General features: G+C 39.4%; 4 protein-coding genes across 4 annotated transcripts; 3 read left to right on the top strand and 1 right to left on the bottom strand.

Moving 5' to 3' along the window:
- Positions 1-1,724: 1,724 nt before the first annotated feature.
- Positions 1,725-3,991, top strand: LOC145703050 (eukaryotic translation initiation factor 4E-1A-like). The gene is made up of 5 exons (XM_081780361.1): positions 1,725-2,062; positions 2,555-2,724; positions 2,881-3,154; positions 3,443-3,638; positions 3,688-3,991. Exons 1-5 carry the CDS (start codon positions 1,995-1,997, stop codon positions 3,853-3,855), a joined length of 876 nt encoding a protein of 291 aa, XP_081636487.1. The 5' UTR covers positions 1,725-1,994; the 3' UTR covers positions 3,856-3,991.
- Positions 3,992-4,999: 1,008 nt separating this feature from the next.
- On the bottom strand, positions 5,000-13,321 carry LOC145702204 (S-adenosylhomocysteine hydrolase-like protein 1). The gene is made up of 13 exons (XM_081779414.1): positions 13,164-13,321; positions 12,436-12,555; positions 10,376-10,457; positions 7,013-7,122; positions 6,712-6,840; positions 6,487-6,668; positions 6,024-6,212; positions 5,772-5,981; positions 5,583-5,729; positions 5,471-5,537; positions 5,304-5,423; positions 5,182-5,260; positions 5,000-5,137 (listed from the first exon to the last, which is right to left on the bottom strand). The coding sequence occupies exons 2-13, from the start codon at positions 12,538-12,540 to the stop codon at positions 5,010-5,012; spliced, it is 1,548 nt and encodes a 515-aa protein (XP_081635540.1). The 5' UTR covers positions 12,541-12,555; positions 13,164-13,321; the 3' UTR covers positions 5,000-5,009.
- Positions 13,322-13,644: 323 nt separating this feature from the next.
- LOC145702203 (uncharacterized) lies at positions 13,645-14,887 on the top strand. The gene is made up of 2 exons (XM_081779413.1): positions 13,645-14,507; positions 14,602-14,887. The coding sequence occupies exons 1-2, from the start codon at positions 13,979-13,981 to the stop codon at positions 14,784-14,786; spliced, it is 714 nt and encodes a 237-aa protein (XP_081635539.1). The 5' UTR covers positions 13,645-13,978; the 3' UTR covers positions 14,787-14,887.
- An 886-nt stretch (positions 14,888-15,773) lies between these two features.
- Positions 15,774-16,446, top strand: LOC145704928 (uncharacterized). Its single transcript, XM_081782388.1, has 2 exons — positions 15,774-16,161; positions 16,214-16,446. The coding sequence occupies exons 1-2, from the start codon at positions 15,945-15,947 to the stop codon at positions 16,396-16,398; spliced, it is 402 nt and encodes a 133-aa protein (XP_081638514.1). The 5' UTR covers positions 15,774-15,944; the 3' UTR covers positions 16,399-16,446.
- The last annotated feature ends 331 nt before the right edge of the window (positions 16,447-16,777 follow it).

The following is a 16,777-nucleotide window of genomic DNA, read 5'->3' as shown; positions in this document are numbered from 1 at the left end:
CTCCAGTTCTCCGCCTCAAAGTCGATGGAAACGTCCCTCAGACGATGCGAAATGTCATTTTTGAATCAACAGCGAATTTCAACCCTTCATCGAGATTTTATGTCGTCTGTATTCCCATCAGCGATAATTTGGGTGTAATTGCGAATAATTCAAACATTGTTTTGGGAAAAAATCTAACGATCGAAGATGCTGCTTCTTTTTGTGTTTCAAGGGGAATGGAAATTCTGCCCTTTACTGATCTCATTTATGCGAAGATTTTTTCACTTTTTATTGAATCAAAGGTTTGGTTTTGATCAAATAAGGGGGTCAGTTCTGAGCTCGGCAACCTGTGTAGAAAACCTGAGTCAGGGTCTGAGAGAGCATTGAGAAGCCTTAAAAAATGGGGCTTTTTCAAAGGAAGCCGCAAAAACGCGGCCTTTTTTAAAGAAGCCGCAAAAAACGCGGCTTTTACAAAGGAAGCCGCAAAAAACGCGGCTTTTTCAAAGAAAGCCGCAAAAAAACGCGGCCTTTTTTAAAAATAAGCCGCAAAAAAACGCGGCTTAAAAAAGCAGCCGCAAAAAACGCGGCTTTTCAAAATAAGCTCTTTCAGAACCTGACTCAGGTTTTTAACGCAGGTTGCCGAGACCTGGATCAGTATTTTTGTTTCTGAAAATGTTCATTCTAGTTTGGCTGCGCTCCTTTCGCTAGAAGATGCGACATGTCCATTGAAAAAGAACGAGCTGTGATAACTGATGCTGATGGAAGAGCGAATTTTTTCAGCGCCGGACTTTTTTACGAAGTCTTTGATTTAGTCCACAGTATGGTTTTTATTCCCCTATTAATTTTAAGCCCTTTTAGAGTACGAACGCCCCGACCGGTCGCTTGGAAAGGTTGATGAAAGCTGGAGGAGCTACCCTTACGCACTTCTCTGGACGAAAGAAACCGTCGAAAAAGTCGGGCCTTGGTGGATCTCTCCCTTTTCGGTTAGAAAAAACTCTTTTGGTAACGATAACTGGTTTTTTTTAGGAAAAGTCATTCGCAATTTGCAAACAATCACCGAAAAGAGGTCAAAATCCTTCAAACAAGCCATTTTCCGGGCCGAAATTTCCCGAGCCGATTCCGACAAATGGAGCATCGCGAGAATCTTCCTCTTTCATTTTCTTTTCCATTCTGGTTTCACTCTTTTTGACAGATCGTGTCAACCAATTTATCTTTCTTTGAAAACATTAAATTGTTATAAAGGTCAAACTACAGTATTTCAGTAATTTTGTCCTGGCCACTGCAACCTGTGAAGAAAACCTGAGTCAGGGTCTGACCAATCCCTACGGTAATGAAAAGCCGATTTTTCAAACCCTGACTCAGGTTTTCTACACAGGTTGTTCGGCCCAAATTTTGTCCATTGTCTAAAAAATCCGCTGAAAAGGAAATTTCCATAGAAAAACTCTTCCATGATCCCTTTCAACTTTGTCTCCTTACGCCCCCTTTTTCCTTGCCTGAAAAGATTCTTGCCCCCCTTGACCTTTGAACCCAAGATCAAAAATCAGATTTCCCAAAAAACAACCTCGGTGAACTATATTTATGGGCTTTCATTATTCAAATAGAAGGTTCAGCTACAGTGGTAACCAGAAATAAGCCTAACGCAAGATTACGTCATCACGTGACACTCGGTCTAAAAATTCTTCCCGAACGTTCTTTTTCCCCGCGCAACATGGCAGGGCGTAATCTTTGGCCGCGCTCTGAGGCGAGCTGGTCTCATCGACCACGAAAATAAAAAATACAAAAGAGCAATTTTCAACTTTCAAAAAACAAAAAATTGCAGCAAAGAACGCTCAAAAAAGAGTGTCAAGAAAAAGAAATCAAGGAAGAATATCGATTTTTTTGAAAAAAGAAGGGCGGAGAGACAAATTCAAAAACGAAAGAAAAAGACAGATCTGCAAATTTGAGATTTGAGATTGGCAAATAGATTTTGGCAAAGAGAAGGAGACAAAAGAGGGAGAGCGAGAGAAACTTTTTGAATGTTCGCAAGGATTAATTACACTTCCACCAAACATGTCAACTCTAGGCTTTCCAATCCTACTTACAGGAAAAGGGTGATAATTGTTCTTTAATCTTACACTTTTTTACAATAAACAACAGAAAAAAAGACACAAAAAGCTTCGAAATTCGGACAAAACCAATGTTTGGAAGTGAGTTTTTGGATTACCAATAAGATTGCTGTATTTGGCCTACCGGCCAATCAAAACCCTTTCCATAAAAATCTCTTCGAAAACTTGATTCCACTCCGAAATTCTGGGCTGAACCAAAATATGGAAGTGATTTTAAGGATCAGGGATTTGATTGGCCGGTAGGCCAGATACAGCAATCTTAATGGTTACCTGAAAATGCACTTCAATTTTTTGGTTTACTCCTAAAATTCTAGATAACTCTCAAAAGATGAATAGCCAAGCAGATTCTCGCTAGAACAACGCCTTTATTTTTATTGATCGTTAACCTTCTTTCGTCTCGTTATTTTTATTCACAGCCGTCCTAAAAACAGACTAACCCACAAACCCATTTTTTCCCACCCATTACTCAGCGTGCACAAAGTCAAGTCGATTCGAGAGACCTTCATCGCCAAGCTGATTGAAGTCATGGAGGACAATCTCGAGCGAAATGAAGAGGAACCTCCAGCTTTCAAAGAGGGAGGAATCGACCTGCCGAAGATTCCGGAAGAAGAGGGAATCGATGATTCTGGCATTTCCGACAGTAAGTTGAAATCTCACTTTCTAGAATCGTTATTTATGAAACAAATGAGAGCAAAAGTTTTTCTTTTCAAATTCAGTTTTCTTTCTCAACTTGTTTTTGCCCTCCTTTTTTCCCGCCCTTGTTTTCGCTACCGGTACTTAATGGTATCTATTCCAGGCTTTTCAAACCCTGACGAATCGACCCTACTCGAGAGTCTCCAAGCTCCCCAGGAAACCCCTGCTTTGACGCTCGAAGAAGAACTGCTGAAGCACGACTTTCCTCTGAACTCCTCCTGGGACGTCTACACCACTCGACCCGAAGCGACTGAATGGGCGGACAAGCTCGTCAAAATTGCAAGCTTCAATTCCGTCGCGCAATTTTGGGCGATTTACCAACATTTGAAGCTGCCGAGCTACTTGAGATATCATCACGATTACTACGTTTTCAGAAGGTAAACAAAAGGTCTTTATTTCTGAGCAAAGCCGCTTGCGGCTTCGTCAAACTTAAGCCGCATTAAAATTTTGGTTATTATTGGTGAAAATCTCGAAAGCCGCTTGCGGCTTTTCTTCCCGAAATTTTGAATGAAAAGCCGCGCAGCGGCTTTTTCAAACGAAGCCGCGAAGCGGCTTCGCAGGATCACCATTCTAGGTAGAATTTCTGTCGAAGCCGCAAGCGGCTTTAATATAAGCATTATTCTATAGTATCTATATAATGATTATAAAAATGTTTTTTTTTCCAGCGGGATCGAGCCTCAATGGGAAACGGAAGACAACATCGAGGGCGGGAGATTCGTCGTCGAAATAACGAAAAAAGACAGAAACTCATTCTTGAACTCGACCTGGCTCGAGACGTTGCTAATCCTGGTGAACGAAGAATTCGCTGACCACGAGAATATCAACGGCTGCGTCGTGCAGAATCGCAGAAAAGCTGATAAGGTGAGAAGCTCTCTAGAAAATTAGGAAATTGGGAATCGTTTTTTTGTAGATCAGCATATGGACACGTGACTCGCGAAGCGCAGGAAACGCTCAAACCGGCGCCGATTTCGCCGAAGCCCTCGACAACCGCTTCAAAGTCAACTTCCAGAGCCACAAGGACAACGCCCGACGATCGTCAATGACGAAAAAGTCTTCCACCTCGCTGCTTGGCAAATAAGCGAAGAAAAACACCTCGACCAGCCGTTGATAGGGGATTGGGCGAGTCTGGTCGATTATTATTTATTCTCTCCTGCCTCCAGCGAGTTTATTCGTTCTGTCAAAGTAAAAACTAATAAACTGTTTACAAAAATTGATCGCGAGTTTTGTCCTCTTCATCCAGAACCGCCTCCAGCATGGCATTTTCCGTAGGAACAAGTTTGAATTAGCGTTTCTCGGAGAGTAAATCGCGGGTCTTTCGGTGATTTCATGCACTTTCGAAGAGTTTTTGAATATTCTTGAGGAGCAAGGAGTGCAGAAGCGAACCTTCACTAGAATTTTTTGTCGAAAAAATAGGGGGAGGTGTCTGAAACCGACAAAAATTTCGACAAATTTTGCGTGGAAATTTTCAACCAATCAGAAGGCTGGATTCGGCTCACCGGCCAATCACCAGCTGAGTGGCCGCCCACGCAAAATTTGTCGATTTTTTGTTGGGTCCAGCCTGGAACTTCCAGGCACCATCCCAAAAATAGCACGGTGATACCCTTAATGAAGAAAAAAAGCAAGTTCCGAGCAGTTTCATTGCACCAATTCAAAAATTTTTTCTTAGGGTGGCTCATCGCTTTTTCATTCTTTCAAAAAAATGAAACTCTTTCTTTGATCGATAAATTGTCCAACCATTGTCACTCCACCACTGTTTTTCTTCGCAATCTTGCCCAACATTCATCGTATAACTTCAGTATTCATTCCTTTTCTATACCTTCAAGCGCTCCTTACCTGCATGGTTTGCCTTCTGCCCCCGGAGCTTCGCATCTTGTACTCGGTTCTGACGAGAAAATTCGGCGTTTTTCTACCTCTTTCGGGTCATAATCGAGTTTTGGCCGAGTTTTTGGTCGTTTTTGCGGTGGTTTTGGTCTTGAACGCACTGGAACTGGCGCTCTAGTAGGGGATATGGAACTAGATGTCTCTTGAATTTCTTGCTTAGATGATCCGAAAAAACATGCTTGATTGAAGGGAAAATTTGCTAGGATAAAAATTGTTTTCATTTTGCTTAGAATTTCTGATGAGAGGGCTTAATTGAGCTTCCAAAGATTCCACTTTGCCTCGAGGCAAATTCTAGTACTTGCACAAGTCAGAAAGAGAGAGAGGGATGAGGATTTAGAAAAATAATTTATTCTAGTATCGATAATAAGCAGGCTTGAAGGGGCCGGACTTCTGGAGGCCGAGATATTTCGCCTGGTCGTCGGACAATTCCGTCAAATGAGCGTTAAATTGGGGCAGATGGAGAGACGCAACGTATTCATCTGAAAACGGAGATTAAGGAGGGAAGGGAGGATAGTTAAATTACCCATTTTCTTCGGAAGCAAGTAGACATCTTGTTTGTAGCGGCCTTCTGGCGCGTTAAACATTTCAATAAGAGCTAGAGCCTTAAAACCATTTTACCTTTTCCATGATTTTAAGGGTATCTACCTGGGTACAAGCAGTAACAGAAAGAACAAAACTCGGAACAGAACTGCAACTGTAGTTGAGCAAACGACCTTCAGCTAGGAGAACAATGCGTTTTCCATCCTGCCAGATAATGTGATCGACCTGAGAATTAAGGGTATACCAGGCGATAAAAAGAAAAGTGTCCAAACCTGCGATCGGACTTTTTCCCAAACAAGGTCTTTTGTTTTCAGCGAGCTGACTTCTATTTCCGTATTGCTGAAAAAAGCGATCCTTACCTATCAAAAATAAGGGTATCTACACCTGTGTCCCATATTGGCCACAACAGCTCCATTCTTCATCTTGTCCATGTGTTTTCTCGTGATGACGTTTCGATTGCCCGTGCAGGTGATGAACACATCCGACGTATCCGCGACATCTTCGATTGTCTGGACTCGAAAGCCGTCCATGCTAAAATGGGTTAAAGCGCGAAAGTGGGCTTTCCAAGCTTACCAAGCTTGGAGTGCGCAAATTGGGTCGATCTCCGTGACCGTCACAATTGCGCCCATTCCCTTGAGAGCGGCGGCACAGCCCTTGCCGACTTCGCCGTAGCCGCAGACTGTAACTGATTTTCCTCCGAACATAACATCCGTCGTCCGTTTTAACCCATCAAGAATCGACTCGCGGCAGGAGTACAAATTGTCGAACTTTTGTTTCGTCACACTAGAAAATCAATCATCCACCAATCGAAGAATGCGCTCTTGCCTGTCATTGACATTCATTGCCGGAACACAGAGCTTGCCAGTTTTCGAGAGTTGATAGAGTCGATGAACACCAGTTACTGATTCTTCAACGATTCCGACGATTTTCTTGAACAAAGCAGGGTGGTACTTGAGCATGAAGTGAGTTGCATCGCCACCATCATCGAGGATCAGGTTCGGCTCCCAGCCCGGGCTTGAAGAAAAGATTAAGGGTGTCGCAACGATAAATTCAGAAAAATATCAAATGAAAATATTCCTTAGTCAAAAATCATCATTTTCTTTTTCGTCATGATACCCTTATTGAAATCAAAACGAAGAAAAAATAAATTTTTAATTAAGGGTGTCACAACAATAAAAATTCTTCAATAATGATAACAAAAAGATTCCTTATGAAAAATCATTATTTTCTTTTTTTTGAGTTTTTCGTCGCGATACCCTTATTTCCCCCAAAAAACAAAAAAGCTCACCTGGCGACGCATTTTTCGATACACCACCAAAAGTCCGATTCTCCTTCTCCTTTCCAGGCATAAACCGGAATTCCATTTTCCGCCAACGCCGCGGCCACTTCATTTTGCGACGAAAAAATGTTGCACGCGCACCAGCGAACCTTTGCGCCCAGCATTACCAGCGTTTCTATCAGCACCGCTGCCTATTTTATAAGAAGAAATATGAATAGGATGAGCAGTTTATACCTGGGCAGTAAGATGGGTGCATCCAACGATGTGAGCGCCTTTGAGTGGCTTATCCTGCGATGCTCGTTTTCGAAGAGAGATCAGAGCTGGCATCTCTTGCTCGGCGATTTCGATTTCGCGCCGGCCAATCTGAATTATCGGACATTATGGGATTGAAGATGGAATTATGGCGAAGACTTGGGCTTGATTTTACAAGAGTTTACCATACTGTTTAAGCTACTGTAGGTAACCTGTTTCCAAAAATAATGCCTTAATAAAAAGCGTATAAAAGAAGGGAGACCCTTATTTTTATTGAACTAACCGTGGCATATCGAATGTTTTTGACGCAGAAATCCTTGAATCCATTTGAAGCGACTTGTTCTTTTTCTTTGGGCGAAACATCATCATCGGAATCCGAGTCGGAATATGAACCTGAAAATTGTTAGTCACGTGAAAATGGAAATCTCTAGAACTGGATGCTGAAAAATCCTCTCCAAGAAGAGTCGAGTTAAAAGACATTCTAGCTTGTCTCGGAAACCTGTGCAGAAAACCTGAGTCAGGGTCTGAAAGATCTTTCAAGCCCTGACTCAGGTTTTCCACACAGGTTTCCGAGCCAATTTTCTAGCATGTTTCCGCCAGACATAAATATTCATTGGAATGCTCATTTTTTTCGCGAAAAAGGGGCTCAAAATCAAGGAGGACTGAAGAAATTAGATTCAACAGATTCTTTTGAGGGTTTTAATTAGCTTTGAGCCGGGGATAATTAAGGAGAAGACTGGCCGTACTTTTGACGAAGCTCCTCTTTGGCTCTGGCGAAGAATAGCAACTGTCAAAAAGATGAATCATAGTAACCGTTAATTAAACCGTTATTACAGTCGCAAGATGCTTCCTGCTTGAATTCTCTGCGAGAGTTTAAGGGACATCGACAAAAAATCTTAAAATTGCGTGTTCTTGGCATCGACGCTGAAAATTGATTTGAAAGAGAGGTCAGTGCGCGAATTTCTGATTTCGGTACAATGGAAATTTTGGCAAAAATCAAACAGGCGGATAGAGGATTAACTGAATAATTTGAGTGAAAAGTTTTGATTGATTTTTTGGACTCACATGAAGAATCTTAAAAACGGCTCACTTTTCTGCTGATAATTTGCTCACCAACCTGTGTAGAAAACCTGAGTCACTGACTGAGGGTCTGAAAAATCTTTTACAAAAAGTCTTTCAGACCCTGACTCAGGTTTTGCAAACAGGTTGCCGAGGGATTGTGTCTGGAACCAAGACAAAATTTCGACAAATATTGCGTGGGCGGCTACTCGGCTGCTAATTGGCCAGTTTAACTCGGCTTATAGCCGAATGCCAGCTTCTGATTGGTTGAAAATTTCCAAGAAAAATTTGTCGAAAGTTTTTTGTCGGTTCCAGAAACCTCCCGTCGCCGACTCGAGATTAAGGGTATCAATACCATATTTAAAAATTCTGTTAATTTTTAATGGCGAGTTTAATAAGGGTGTGCCTATCAAATTAATTTTTTTTATTGAAAAATGAGGCTTTTAAAATAAAGAAAAAGCCGTTTTCCTATGGACTGATTTCTCAAAATTGACTGTCTCGTTTCAGCAGAAACTCTTCTTATCTCTTGAATTGTTATAAAAGTATTTTTCCTTTCCAAGATTGGTTTTTTCTCCAAATTCATTTTCTTCGAAGAGGAAGAAGAAAAAAATCGTTCAATTTTTGGATGAAGAGAAAATGCGGAATCGACCGAGATCAGGAGATTATTTCAGCCGCAGATGCAATAATTCTTCAAATAATCCTATTTTTGACCCATCAAATTACTCAAAATACTGCTGGGGGGTCCCTTAAAGCCCAATTGTTACAATAAAATTGGTCATTTTTATCAGAAATTGGTATTTTTGACCAAAAAATACTTTTTCTGACCAAATTTTACCAGTTTAAAACGAAAAATAGTTTGTTTTGATAAAAAAATTCCGATTTTTCCACTGAAAAAGGTCATTTTTCAACAGATAATTTCAAAAAAAATTTTGCAGGTCTGGAAATCGTAAAAAATCTAAAAGTGCAGTTTTCTTCAGCTCGTTGAGACGAGTCGAATGGTGTGTCAAACTCTTGACTACTCCAAGAATTGACCGGTTAACCGGCTGGTTACCGGAAAATACGTTTCCGCTCGCCGTTTTTGATCTAGAAATGCTAGAATAACGATTGAACCTTAAAACTGATCCTTAAAGTTAGTTCTTATGTGGGCGAAAAATGAAAATCATATCTCTTACCATGACATGCGTATCACCAAATTTGTATTTTCACATGAAAATGGGACCGAAAATTAGGAAGGTGCAGCAACAACAAAATACATACACAAATTATAATTTTAATCGTTTATCAAGGTTGCGTTATATATTTGACCGATATCTTTTTGCCCACAGTAAAACTAACCATAAGGATCAGTTTCCGGGTTCAATCGTCATTCAAGCATTTCTAGAACGAAAAGGGCGACCGGAAACATATTTTCCGGTAACCAGCCGGTTAACCGGTCAATTCTTGGAGTTATCAAGAGTTTGACACACCATTCGACTCGTCTCAACGAGCTGAAGAAAACTGCACTTTTAGATTTTTTACGATTTCCAGACCCGCAAAAAATTTTTTGAAATTATCACAATAAATCAAAATTTTTGGTTATAAAATCGCATTTTTCGGTCAAAAGTCGTCATTATCGAGAAAAAAAACGTTATTTTAGAACAAAAATCGTCATCTTTGACCCTGATTCCTCTTTGAAACTTGTTTACTCCGGTTTCTCCTGTAAATTATGAAATACGCTGTCAGACTACTGTAGTCTGACTGTAATGCGAGCTTGGAACGCCATGACCCGTGTCAATTTTTTCCCAAATCCGCGACATTGACAGCTCATATTCAAGGTAATATGATAATCTTGGCATGTTTCGAAATCAAATAATTATTCTGAGTCTCGAATAATTAGCCAGCTATAAAAACTGATCCATCCCAGATTTATTCAGGGAGAAAAAAAAACATAAACATGCAACTTTTGTTTTTCAGTTTCTTTCTGATATTTTCTTTCGCAAATGGAGATTTACTCGGAGTGAACAGACTTGCTAATAATAGGTAAAAAAGAAAAAGTGTCCCAAAAAGGACCAAAAAGGCTTTTTCCTCGGCTGGGCAGCCTGTGTTCAACCCTGAGTCAGGGCCCTGAAACAGATTTAATAGAAGAAACTTCGAAAGGCAATTCCTGTGCTCCGCAGCCTGTGCAGAAACCTGAGTCAGGGTCCTGAGAAAGTTCAAAATAAAGAATTTTGAAAAACCCTGACTCAGGTTTCTACACAGGTTGCTAGAACAGAAAAAGTCTTTTGGGCTTTTAACAATGGCGCTCCAGGACCCTGACTCAGGCTCCTGAGCCCTGGAAAAAGGCGTCTTTTTATTAAAGCTGTCTCAGGACCCTGACTCAGGTTTTCTAAGAGCATTTCCTTCTGTTGAAAATCTAATCCAAGATTATTCTTTCTGTTTTTTTTGCTAATCCGATAATCTTAATTTAAGGCTCTACCACCAATATGGCCGAAATCACCACTTTTCCTACAACACAGATGAACTGCTCAAAAATCAGATCAAACGACATTTGAGAATGCACAATATTTCTTACAAATTCTAGACTTTTCGAAGAATAAAGGGTACTTACTGTTAGAGCTGACTGATATCCTCAAGGATCGCTGTTTGTTACTGTCTTGCGTGGATGTGTAAGATGGGTGGGTAAACGATTGCTAGGGAAAAAATGAAAAATGGGATAAAAGAATGAGGAAAAAATGAGTTGTCAGCTCGAGTCCTTGAGTAAAAACAATCCTCAGAGTCATTCGAAATCGTCAACGAAGCCAGCGGACTTTGGACAGGGCTCGGCAACCTGCGTTGAAAACCTGAGTCAGGGTCAGAAAGATCTTCAATGACCCTGACTCAGGTTCTCAACACAAGTTGCCGAGCCCAGACTTCGCGGGTTGGAATTATTCGACGTCGACAGCGGCGACTTGACGGAACTTTTGTCCGATCTTGATGGCTTCCTGGGCCGCTTGTTGTCCTCTTGTAGGACCGAAATTGAAGCGCGGCGGAAGCTCCCTGCGTCGGCTTTTCTCTCAGCCGCGGCGCCAACATTAAGCTCCCCGGCCGCGGCGGCTTTTTTCATCATTAGCTGACGATAGGCGGACTTTCGTTGGCTAGGGCGCGAACCATTGGCTGTAGAGACAATTAAGAATTACAATAGAGAAAATTTATGAATCCAACAATAATGGACTTATTTTATTTGCCTGGTTGAGTAGCGCGCCGAGGAATTTTTTTCTTTGAAAAAAGATAGACAAAAAATAACTTAAATAAATGTCGGAAAATGTGGACTAAACCAATTTATGAAAGTGTATTTTTGAATAACCAATACGATTGCTGTATTTGGCCCACCGGCCAATCAAAAGCGGGAGCCATAAAATCACTTCAATAAGTTGGTTTAACCCAAAAATGGATTGTTTATCGTTCATAATTCAATGTTGAACATCTGTTTTTCGGTTCTTTTATTGTATAATACTGTAAGTACTGTACTGAATGAATAAACCGAGCCTAGCATTAGGAGAACTTGGAGGAAGAAGGGAAAATTGACAGCTTTTTGAGGCCTTTTCTTGAGTTCTTTGATTTTTCTCTGATTTTTTCAATAAAAAATTAAGGTGGGGAAGCCCTTAATTTTCAAGAACATCCAGGAGATTGGGGTATTTTAGGGCGATTTCGCTCTTGACATCTTTTTTGAACTCTTATTCTGCATAATAAAAAAAAAGGTTAATTTGAATTGAAGCAGAAGGGTTTGAAAAAATGAAGAAACTCAATATTAGGGCTGAATCTGACTGTATCTTTCTGCGCGGCTCTAAGTGACATGAGCGGATGGAAGAATTAATAAGGTTGTGCAGCGCAATCTGTCGCGCTCTTTGCTCAAATAATAATTTATATGTCTTTTCATTCAAAATTGAACTCGCTTTTCTGAAAAGAAAAATCGCTAGCCAAAATCCTGTGAAGCCATTTTTTTGCTTTTTCTTTTTTAGTTTCTCTTTGGAACGGATTTTTTTAGGAGAAGAACTTGGAAAAAAAAGAGAGAAAATAGAATATCGCGGGCGTGAACTTTGCAAAACGACTCGTTAGATAAATTCACAGAAATTTTTGCTGCCAGAGCAAAATTCTTTTGTATCTCATTTTTTAAAGAAAGCGATACCCTTATTCTTCTTCCCGAAAATAAGGCTATAATTTATAGCCTATAAATCGTAATTGATGATATTAAATTTTTGCTCAATAATAGAATAAGGGTATCACTTGCTAAAAATGTCTTTCAAGGCGTCTTTTCTCCCAGAAATATCACGTTGATACCCTTATTTTGTTTTGTGAAAATAAAGTTTAGATGTTCAACAATGGTTGGTGAATAAAATAAGGGTATCACTCGCTTAAATCTTCATATTACCTAATGGCTTTAAAAATCATTTTAAATTATCAAAAAATTATTAGAACTGGAAAAAAATGGTTTCAAATTTTTTTAACGAAAAAAAAGAAAAAATAATTCCTTCGTAAAATTCCAGAGCATCAACGAAAACAGCAAACAAAACTTGAAAATACTCTGAAGCTCTGATGATTGAAAGAATGATTGTTTGGCAGTTCAAGGACTCGAGCATGACTGTATGACAAACTGCATAACAAACGTGACTGTAAAAAACAAACACTTACTGGAGTATCACCATGCATCGATCTGGACACTGTTCTCGCCGCAGCTGACCTCAAAGGTTCCGCGCCGTCCATTTTGATTTCTTCGCTTCTTTTTCCGTGCCCCATTTTTCCGGCTTCTCTCTTTGAGAAAAAGTTAAAAAAGAATAATCTCGGATCAATTTCTTTCTTGAAAAACAAAGAAAAGAAAGGGTTTTTAAGACGGATTGGAAAAGCTAAACTCCGTCATTAATTCCCGCTTGCATTTCGATTGGGCCATCGATCCACCAAGCTTTGCAAAAAACGAAAAAGAATAAGATGATAATGAAACGAAAAATGATCGTCATTTCGCCCGGCGTCTGCTTTTTATCAGATCACTCTGTTCAGATTCTCATCGGAGTTTTTCTCAGAGAATCGTTTTTACGTCAATTTTTAATAAAAAAGCAATGATTAGGGCATAATTTTTTGCGATGAAAACATAGATGAGAATCAGGGGTCTGGATTCGCTTAGCGAATTCGCTTCGCTTCGCTTTCACTTTTTGTAATTTCATTTCGCTTCGCTTTTTTTCGCTTTTAAAATTTTGATTCGCTTCGCTTCGCTTTCGCTTTAAATTTTTGAAAAAATTTCGCTTTTACTTTTCATTTTTGGCCAAAATCCAGACCCTTGAGAGAATTTATTAAAAAAAGCGTTATGAAATTTAAAAATTAGTTGAGTTCTAGCGCCTTTTTTCAAAGACAAAGTTTTGAATTACCTTTTGTTATGGGTCAAAAACGACTTCTGAGCTCTTCTTATTCTATCTATTCTTTATAGAAATGGTAGACTCTCTTTTTTTGAGGAGAAAAAAAGAGTACTGGATTAAATTTCCGTAAAGTTCTATTTCGGCGGCAATCGGAATTGGAGAGTCTCTACGCCGGCCATAAAATTTATTGTGCTCAATCGGCCGACTTTAGCCAATCCAAGCGGAACGATCAGATCTGTTGACAAAGGGATATACTTACTACTGCTCCACTCTTTCTTTGTTGGCGTTTCCTGCGACAAAACGCATGTGCCCAAATTTATTTTAACAATCTATTTCAAGGGCCATTAAAAAAGAGAATAATTTTTAACGGAAAAATGTCTGTTGAAAAATTCCTCAGGAGGGTCACCAATTTAACGGATTTTGAGTCAAAAGAATAATATTTTTTAATATATTTGAATGTTTCAAAAAAGGACTTGCTGTGTTAGATTTGCTGGGTAAATAGTAGACGATCTTAAAAAAATTCATTTTCCCTCATTTTTCTGAATTCATTTCTTTTTTTTTTCTGCTGCGAAAATGCCAAGAAAAGAGGGAAAAATAAGTATTGAAAAACAAGAGATTCCGGCGAAATATTTGGATGGTGAAAATTACTATTTTCATTTCCGAACATCTTACCGTTCTAAAATATTCGTTGCAAAATGCAGAATCTGCTCGTAAGTTATCGCTAATGAGATTGCATCAAAAGTTATTGAGCCTTTTTAAGAGTTGTTCCGGGGAAATTCTACTACCATGTTTGCAGCGATGATGAAAATGGCAGTATTTCATTTTGTATGGATTGTTATTCAGAACAGACTTTTGTTCATAAGCAAAACTGCAATTGTAAAGTCTATGATTATCAAAAAGATCTTGCTGATGATTTGAAAAAAATTCGCTTCAAGTGCTTTTTTTTAGAATGCCAAGATTCTCTCTCCTTCAGCGAGTTTTTCGAGCACTTTCAACAACGCCGCTGCTCTTCCTCTGGTCAAACTCGTTTTCCCGTAGACCGAACAAAAACCAGAGCTTCTCCTCCTCGTCAGGTGCGTCTCCCAGATGACATTGAAAGAGACCTCGATGCCCGAGAAATCGAAGTGCAATCCATGAGGAAGGAATTTGAAAAAATCTTCATCGAGAAAAAATCAATCTCAGACGAACTCAAGATTGTCCAAAAGAAGATCGACGACAACTCCTCGAAAATTGAGAATCTTCTCCAAGAAAACGAGCAGCTCACTCGAGACAAGAACAATCTTAAAGAGAAATTGAAATCAATAACGGAAAAAGAAAAACGAGCCAGAGAGAGACCTGCTCCATCGTCTAATCAAGGTTCAAATTTATTTTTTAAAAATAAGATTGAAATTTATTTCAGATGATTCGTTTATGAAATTATCCAAAATCATTCTTATATTTTCTTTTCTAGAGCCAGCTGACGACAACTCTTGCCAAGTCTGTTTTTCCATCTTCGATAGAAATCTCCGCCATCGATCCTTCATTATGGGCTGTTTCCATACCTTCTGCTCTTCCTGTCTCAATTCGGTCAACCCAAAGAACTGTCCCAGCTGCAGGAAGCCCTTCAATATGAGCCAAGTGCAAAAACTCTTCTGAGTCAAAAGTTTCGACGAAAAAAAAAAATCAGTTTTAGTTAAATTTTGATTCCTCTAGATTCTCCTTCTTTGACTGTTTATCCTTTATTTTTGCAAATAAAATCATTATAACAATTCATTGAAAGAATTTTCTCAGAGAAAATATTTCTAAAATTTTCAAAATTCTTAAGTTCTGAATCGGCGGCTATCGGAATCGGTGAGTCTCTACGCCGGCCATAAAATGAGTAGATGGTCTTCAATAATCATTTTTTCTCATTTTTCAGAATTCATTTTTATTTTTGGCGTGATGATGCGACAAAAAGAGGGAAAAATAAGCGTTGAAAAACGAGAGATTCCGGCAAAATATTTGGATGGAGGAAATTACTATTTTTCCGGAGAATATGATAGTGGTAGTTCGAAAATATACGTTCGAAAATGCAGAATTTGCTCGTAAGATATCGCTTTTGAAATATTTGCATCAAAAGTTATTGTTTTTTTTAAGAGTTGTTCCGGGGAAATACTACAGGCACTTTTGCAGCGATGATGAAAATGGCAATATTATATTTTGTATGGATTGTTACTCAGAGCAGACTTTTGTTCATAAGCAAAACTGCGGATCAGAGTTGCAAATTTGGTGAGCTGAGTGAGCTGAGCTGGCTGGTCAGCTCAGCTCACGGTTTTTCGAAAATGAATTTATCTGCTCAGCTCAGCTCAGCTCAATTATTCTCGAACATGATCTGCTCTGCTCAGCTCAGCTCAGCTCAGACAAATATCATTCAGCTCAGCTCAGCTCAGCTCAGCTCAATGATTCTAACACAATTTCACTACTAAAAAACAGAAAAAAAAACAGCTCAACCCAGCTCACTCAGCTCAGCTCAGCTCAAATTAGGGTCTGCTCAGCTCAGCTCAATGACCTCTAAAAATTGCCAGCTCAGCTCAGCTCAGTGAGCTCCGAAATAGGTCAGCTCAGTTCAGCTCAACGAAAATAAAGCCAAATTTGCGACTCTGCTGCAGGTGTAGAGTCTTGGATTATCAAAAAGATTTTTCTTATAATTTGAGAAAAATTCGCTTCAAATGCTTTCTCTTGGAATGCAAAGCATCGCTTTCCTTCAGCCAGTTTTTCGAGCATTATCAACATCGCCGATGCTCTTCCTCTGGTCAACCTCGTTTGGATGGATGGATGGAATTCGAGAAAATCTTACTCGAGAAGAAATCAATTTCCGAGCAACTCGACAACGTCCAAAAGAAGATCGACGACAATTCATCAAAAATCGAAAATCTTCTTCAAGACAACGAAAGGCTAACAAAAGACAAGAACGATCTCGAGAAGAAGCTCAAATCAGTGACTGAAAGAGAAAAACGAGCCCGAAAGAGACCAGCTCGATCCTCGAATCAAGGTTCTTTTTCTCAATAAAATAAATACTAAAAGGAAATACTTATCTTTTCTAGAGCCCGCGGACGAAAATTGCTGCAAAATTTGTTTCTCTCCCTTCGACAAAAACCAACATCACCGATCTTGCATCACATCATGCTTCCATACCTTCTGCTATTCTTGTCTCAAGTCTGTGAATCCGAAGAAATGTCCAAGCTGCAGGAAGCCATTCAATATGAATAAAGTTCGAAAACTCTTCTGAGGAACAAAATTCAGTCATTTAGTTTTATTTTGATTCTCCGTGATTCTCCTTTTTCTGATTGAGACTTCTCCCTTTATTAACCCTAATAAACTAAAGTTAAAAAAAAAAAAATTTTTCAAAAGTGTCGAATCGTCAGAAAAAAACACAAAAGTAACGTGCCTCTCTCCTGTCTTTTTTGATGATTAACAACGGAGCTCACTTAGCTGAGCTGAGCTGAGCTGCCCTTTTTCAGAGGTCATTGAGCTGAGCTGAGCTGAGTGAGCAACTGCTCAGCTCATTCAGCTCAACAAATTTGCAACTCTGATTAAAAATAAATAAAAACAATAAAAATAATTCAGAAAAAAAGAGAATCTTTTTATCGGGAAAAGGTCTGTTAAAA

The sequence above is a fragment of the Oikopleura dioica genome, chromosome PAR (genome assembly GCF_907165135.1).
Source record: "Oikopleura dioica chromosome PAR, OKI2018_I68_1.0, whole genome shotgun sequence".
In the NCBI taxonomy this organism is placed as follows: Eukaryota; Metazoa; Chordata; class Appendicularia; order Copelata; family Oikopleuridae; genus Oikopleura; species Oikopleura dioica.
The sequence above is the reverse complement of the archived record's forward strand: the minus strand, read 5'-3'. Positions and strand labels throughout refer to the sequence as shown.

Coding starts and splice junctions, on each gene's coding strand:
- LOC145704928 (XM_081782388.1), top strand. CDS start 15,945: ATGGAATTCGAGAAAATCTTACTCGAGAAGAAATCAATTTCCGAGCAA. Junction 16,162..16,213: donor AGCTCGATCCTCGAATCAAG/GTTCTTTTTCTC, acceptor TATCTTTTCTAG/AGCCCGCGGACGAAAATTGC.
- LOC145702204 (XM_081779414.1), bottom strand. CDS start 12,540: ATGGGGCACGGAAAAAGAAGCGAAGAAATCAAAATGGACGGCGCGGAA. Junction 7,123..10,375: donor GATATCAGTCAGCTCTAACA/GTAAGTACCCTT, acceptor AACAATTTTCAG/GTTCATATTCCGACTCGGAT. Junction 5,261..5,303: donor CTGTTACTGCTTGTACCCAG/GTAGATACCCTT, acceptor AATGGTTTTAAG/GCTCTAGCTCTTATTGAAAT.
- LOC145703050 (XM_081780361.1), top strand. CDS start 1,995: ATGTTCGCAAGGATTAATTACACTTCCACCAAACATGTCAACTCTAGG. Junction 2,725..2,880: donor TGATTCTGGCATTTCCGACA/GTAAGTTGAAAT, acceptor TATCTATTCCAG/GCTTTTCAAACCCTGACGAA. Junction 3,155..3,442: donor GATTACTACGTTTTCAGAAG/GTAAACAAAAGG, acceptor TTTTTTTTCCAG/CGGGATCGAGCCTCAATGGG.
- LOC145702203 (XM_081779413.1), top strand. CDS start 13,979: ATGGATTGTTATTCAGAACAGACTTTTGTTCATAAGCAAAACTGCAAT. Junction 14,508..14,601: donor TGCTCCATCGTCTAATCAAG/GTTCAAATTTAT, acceptor TTTCTTTTCTAG/AGCCAGCTGACGACAACTCT.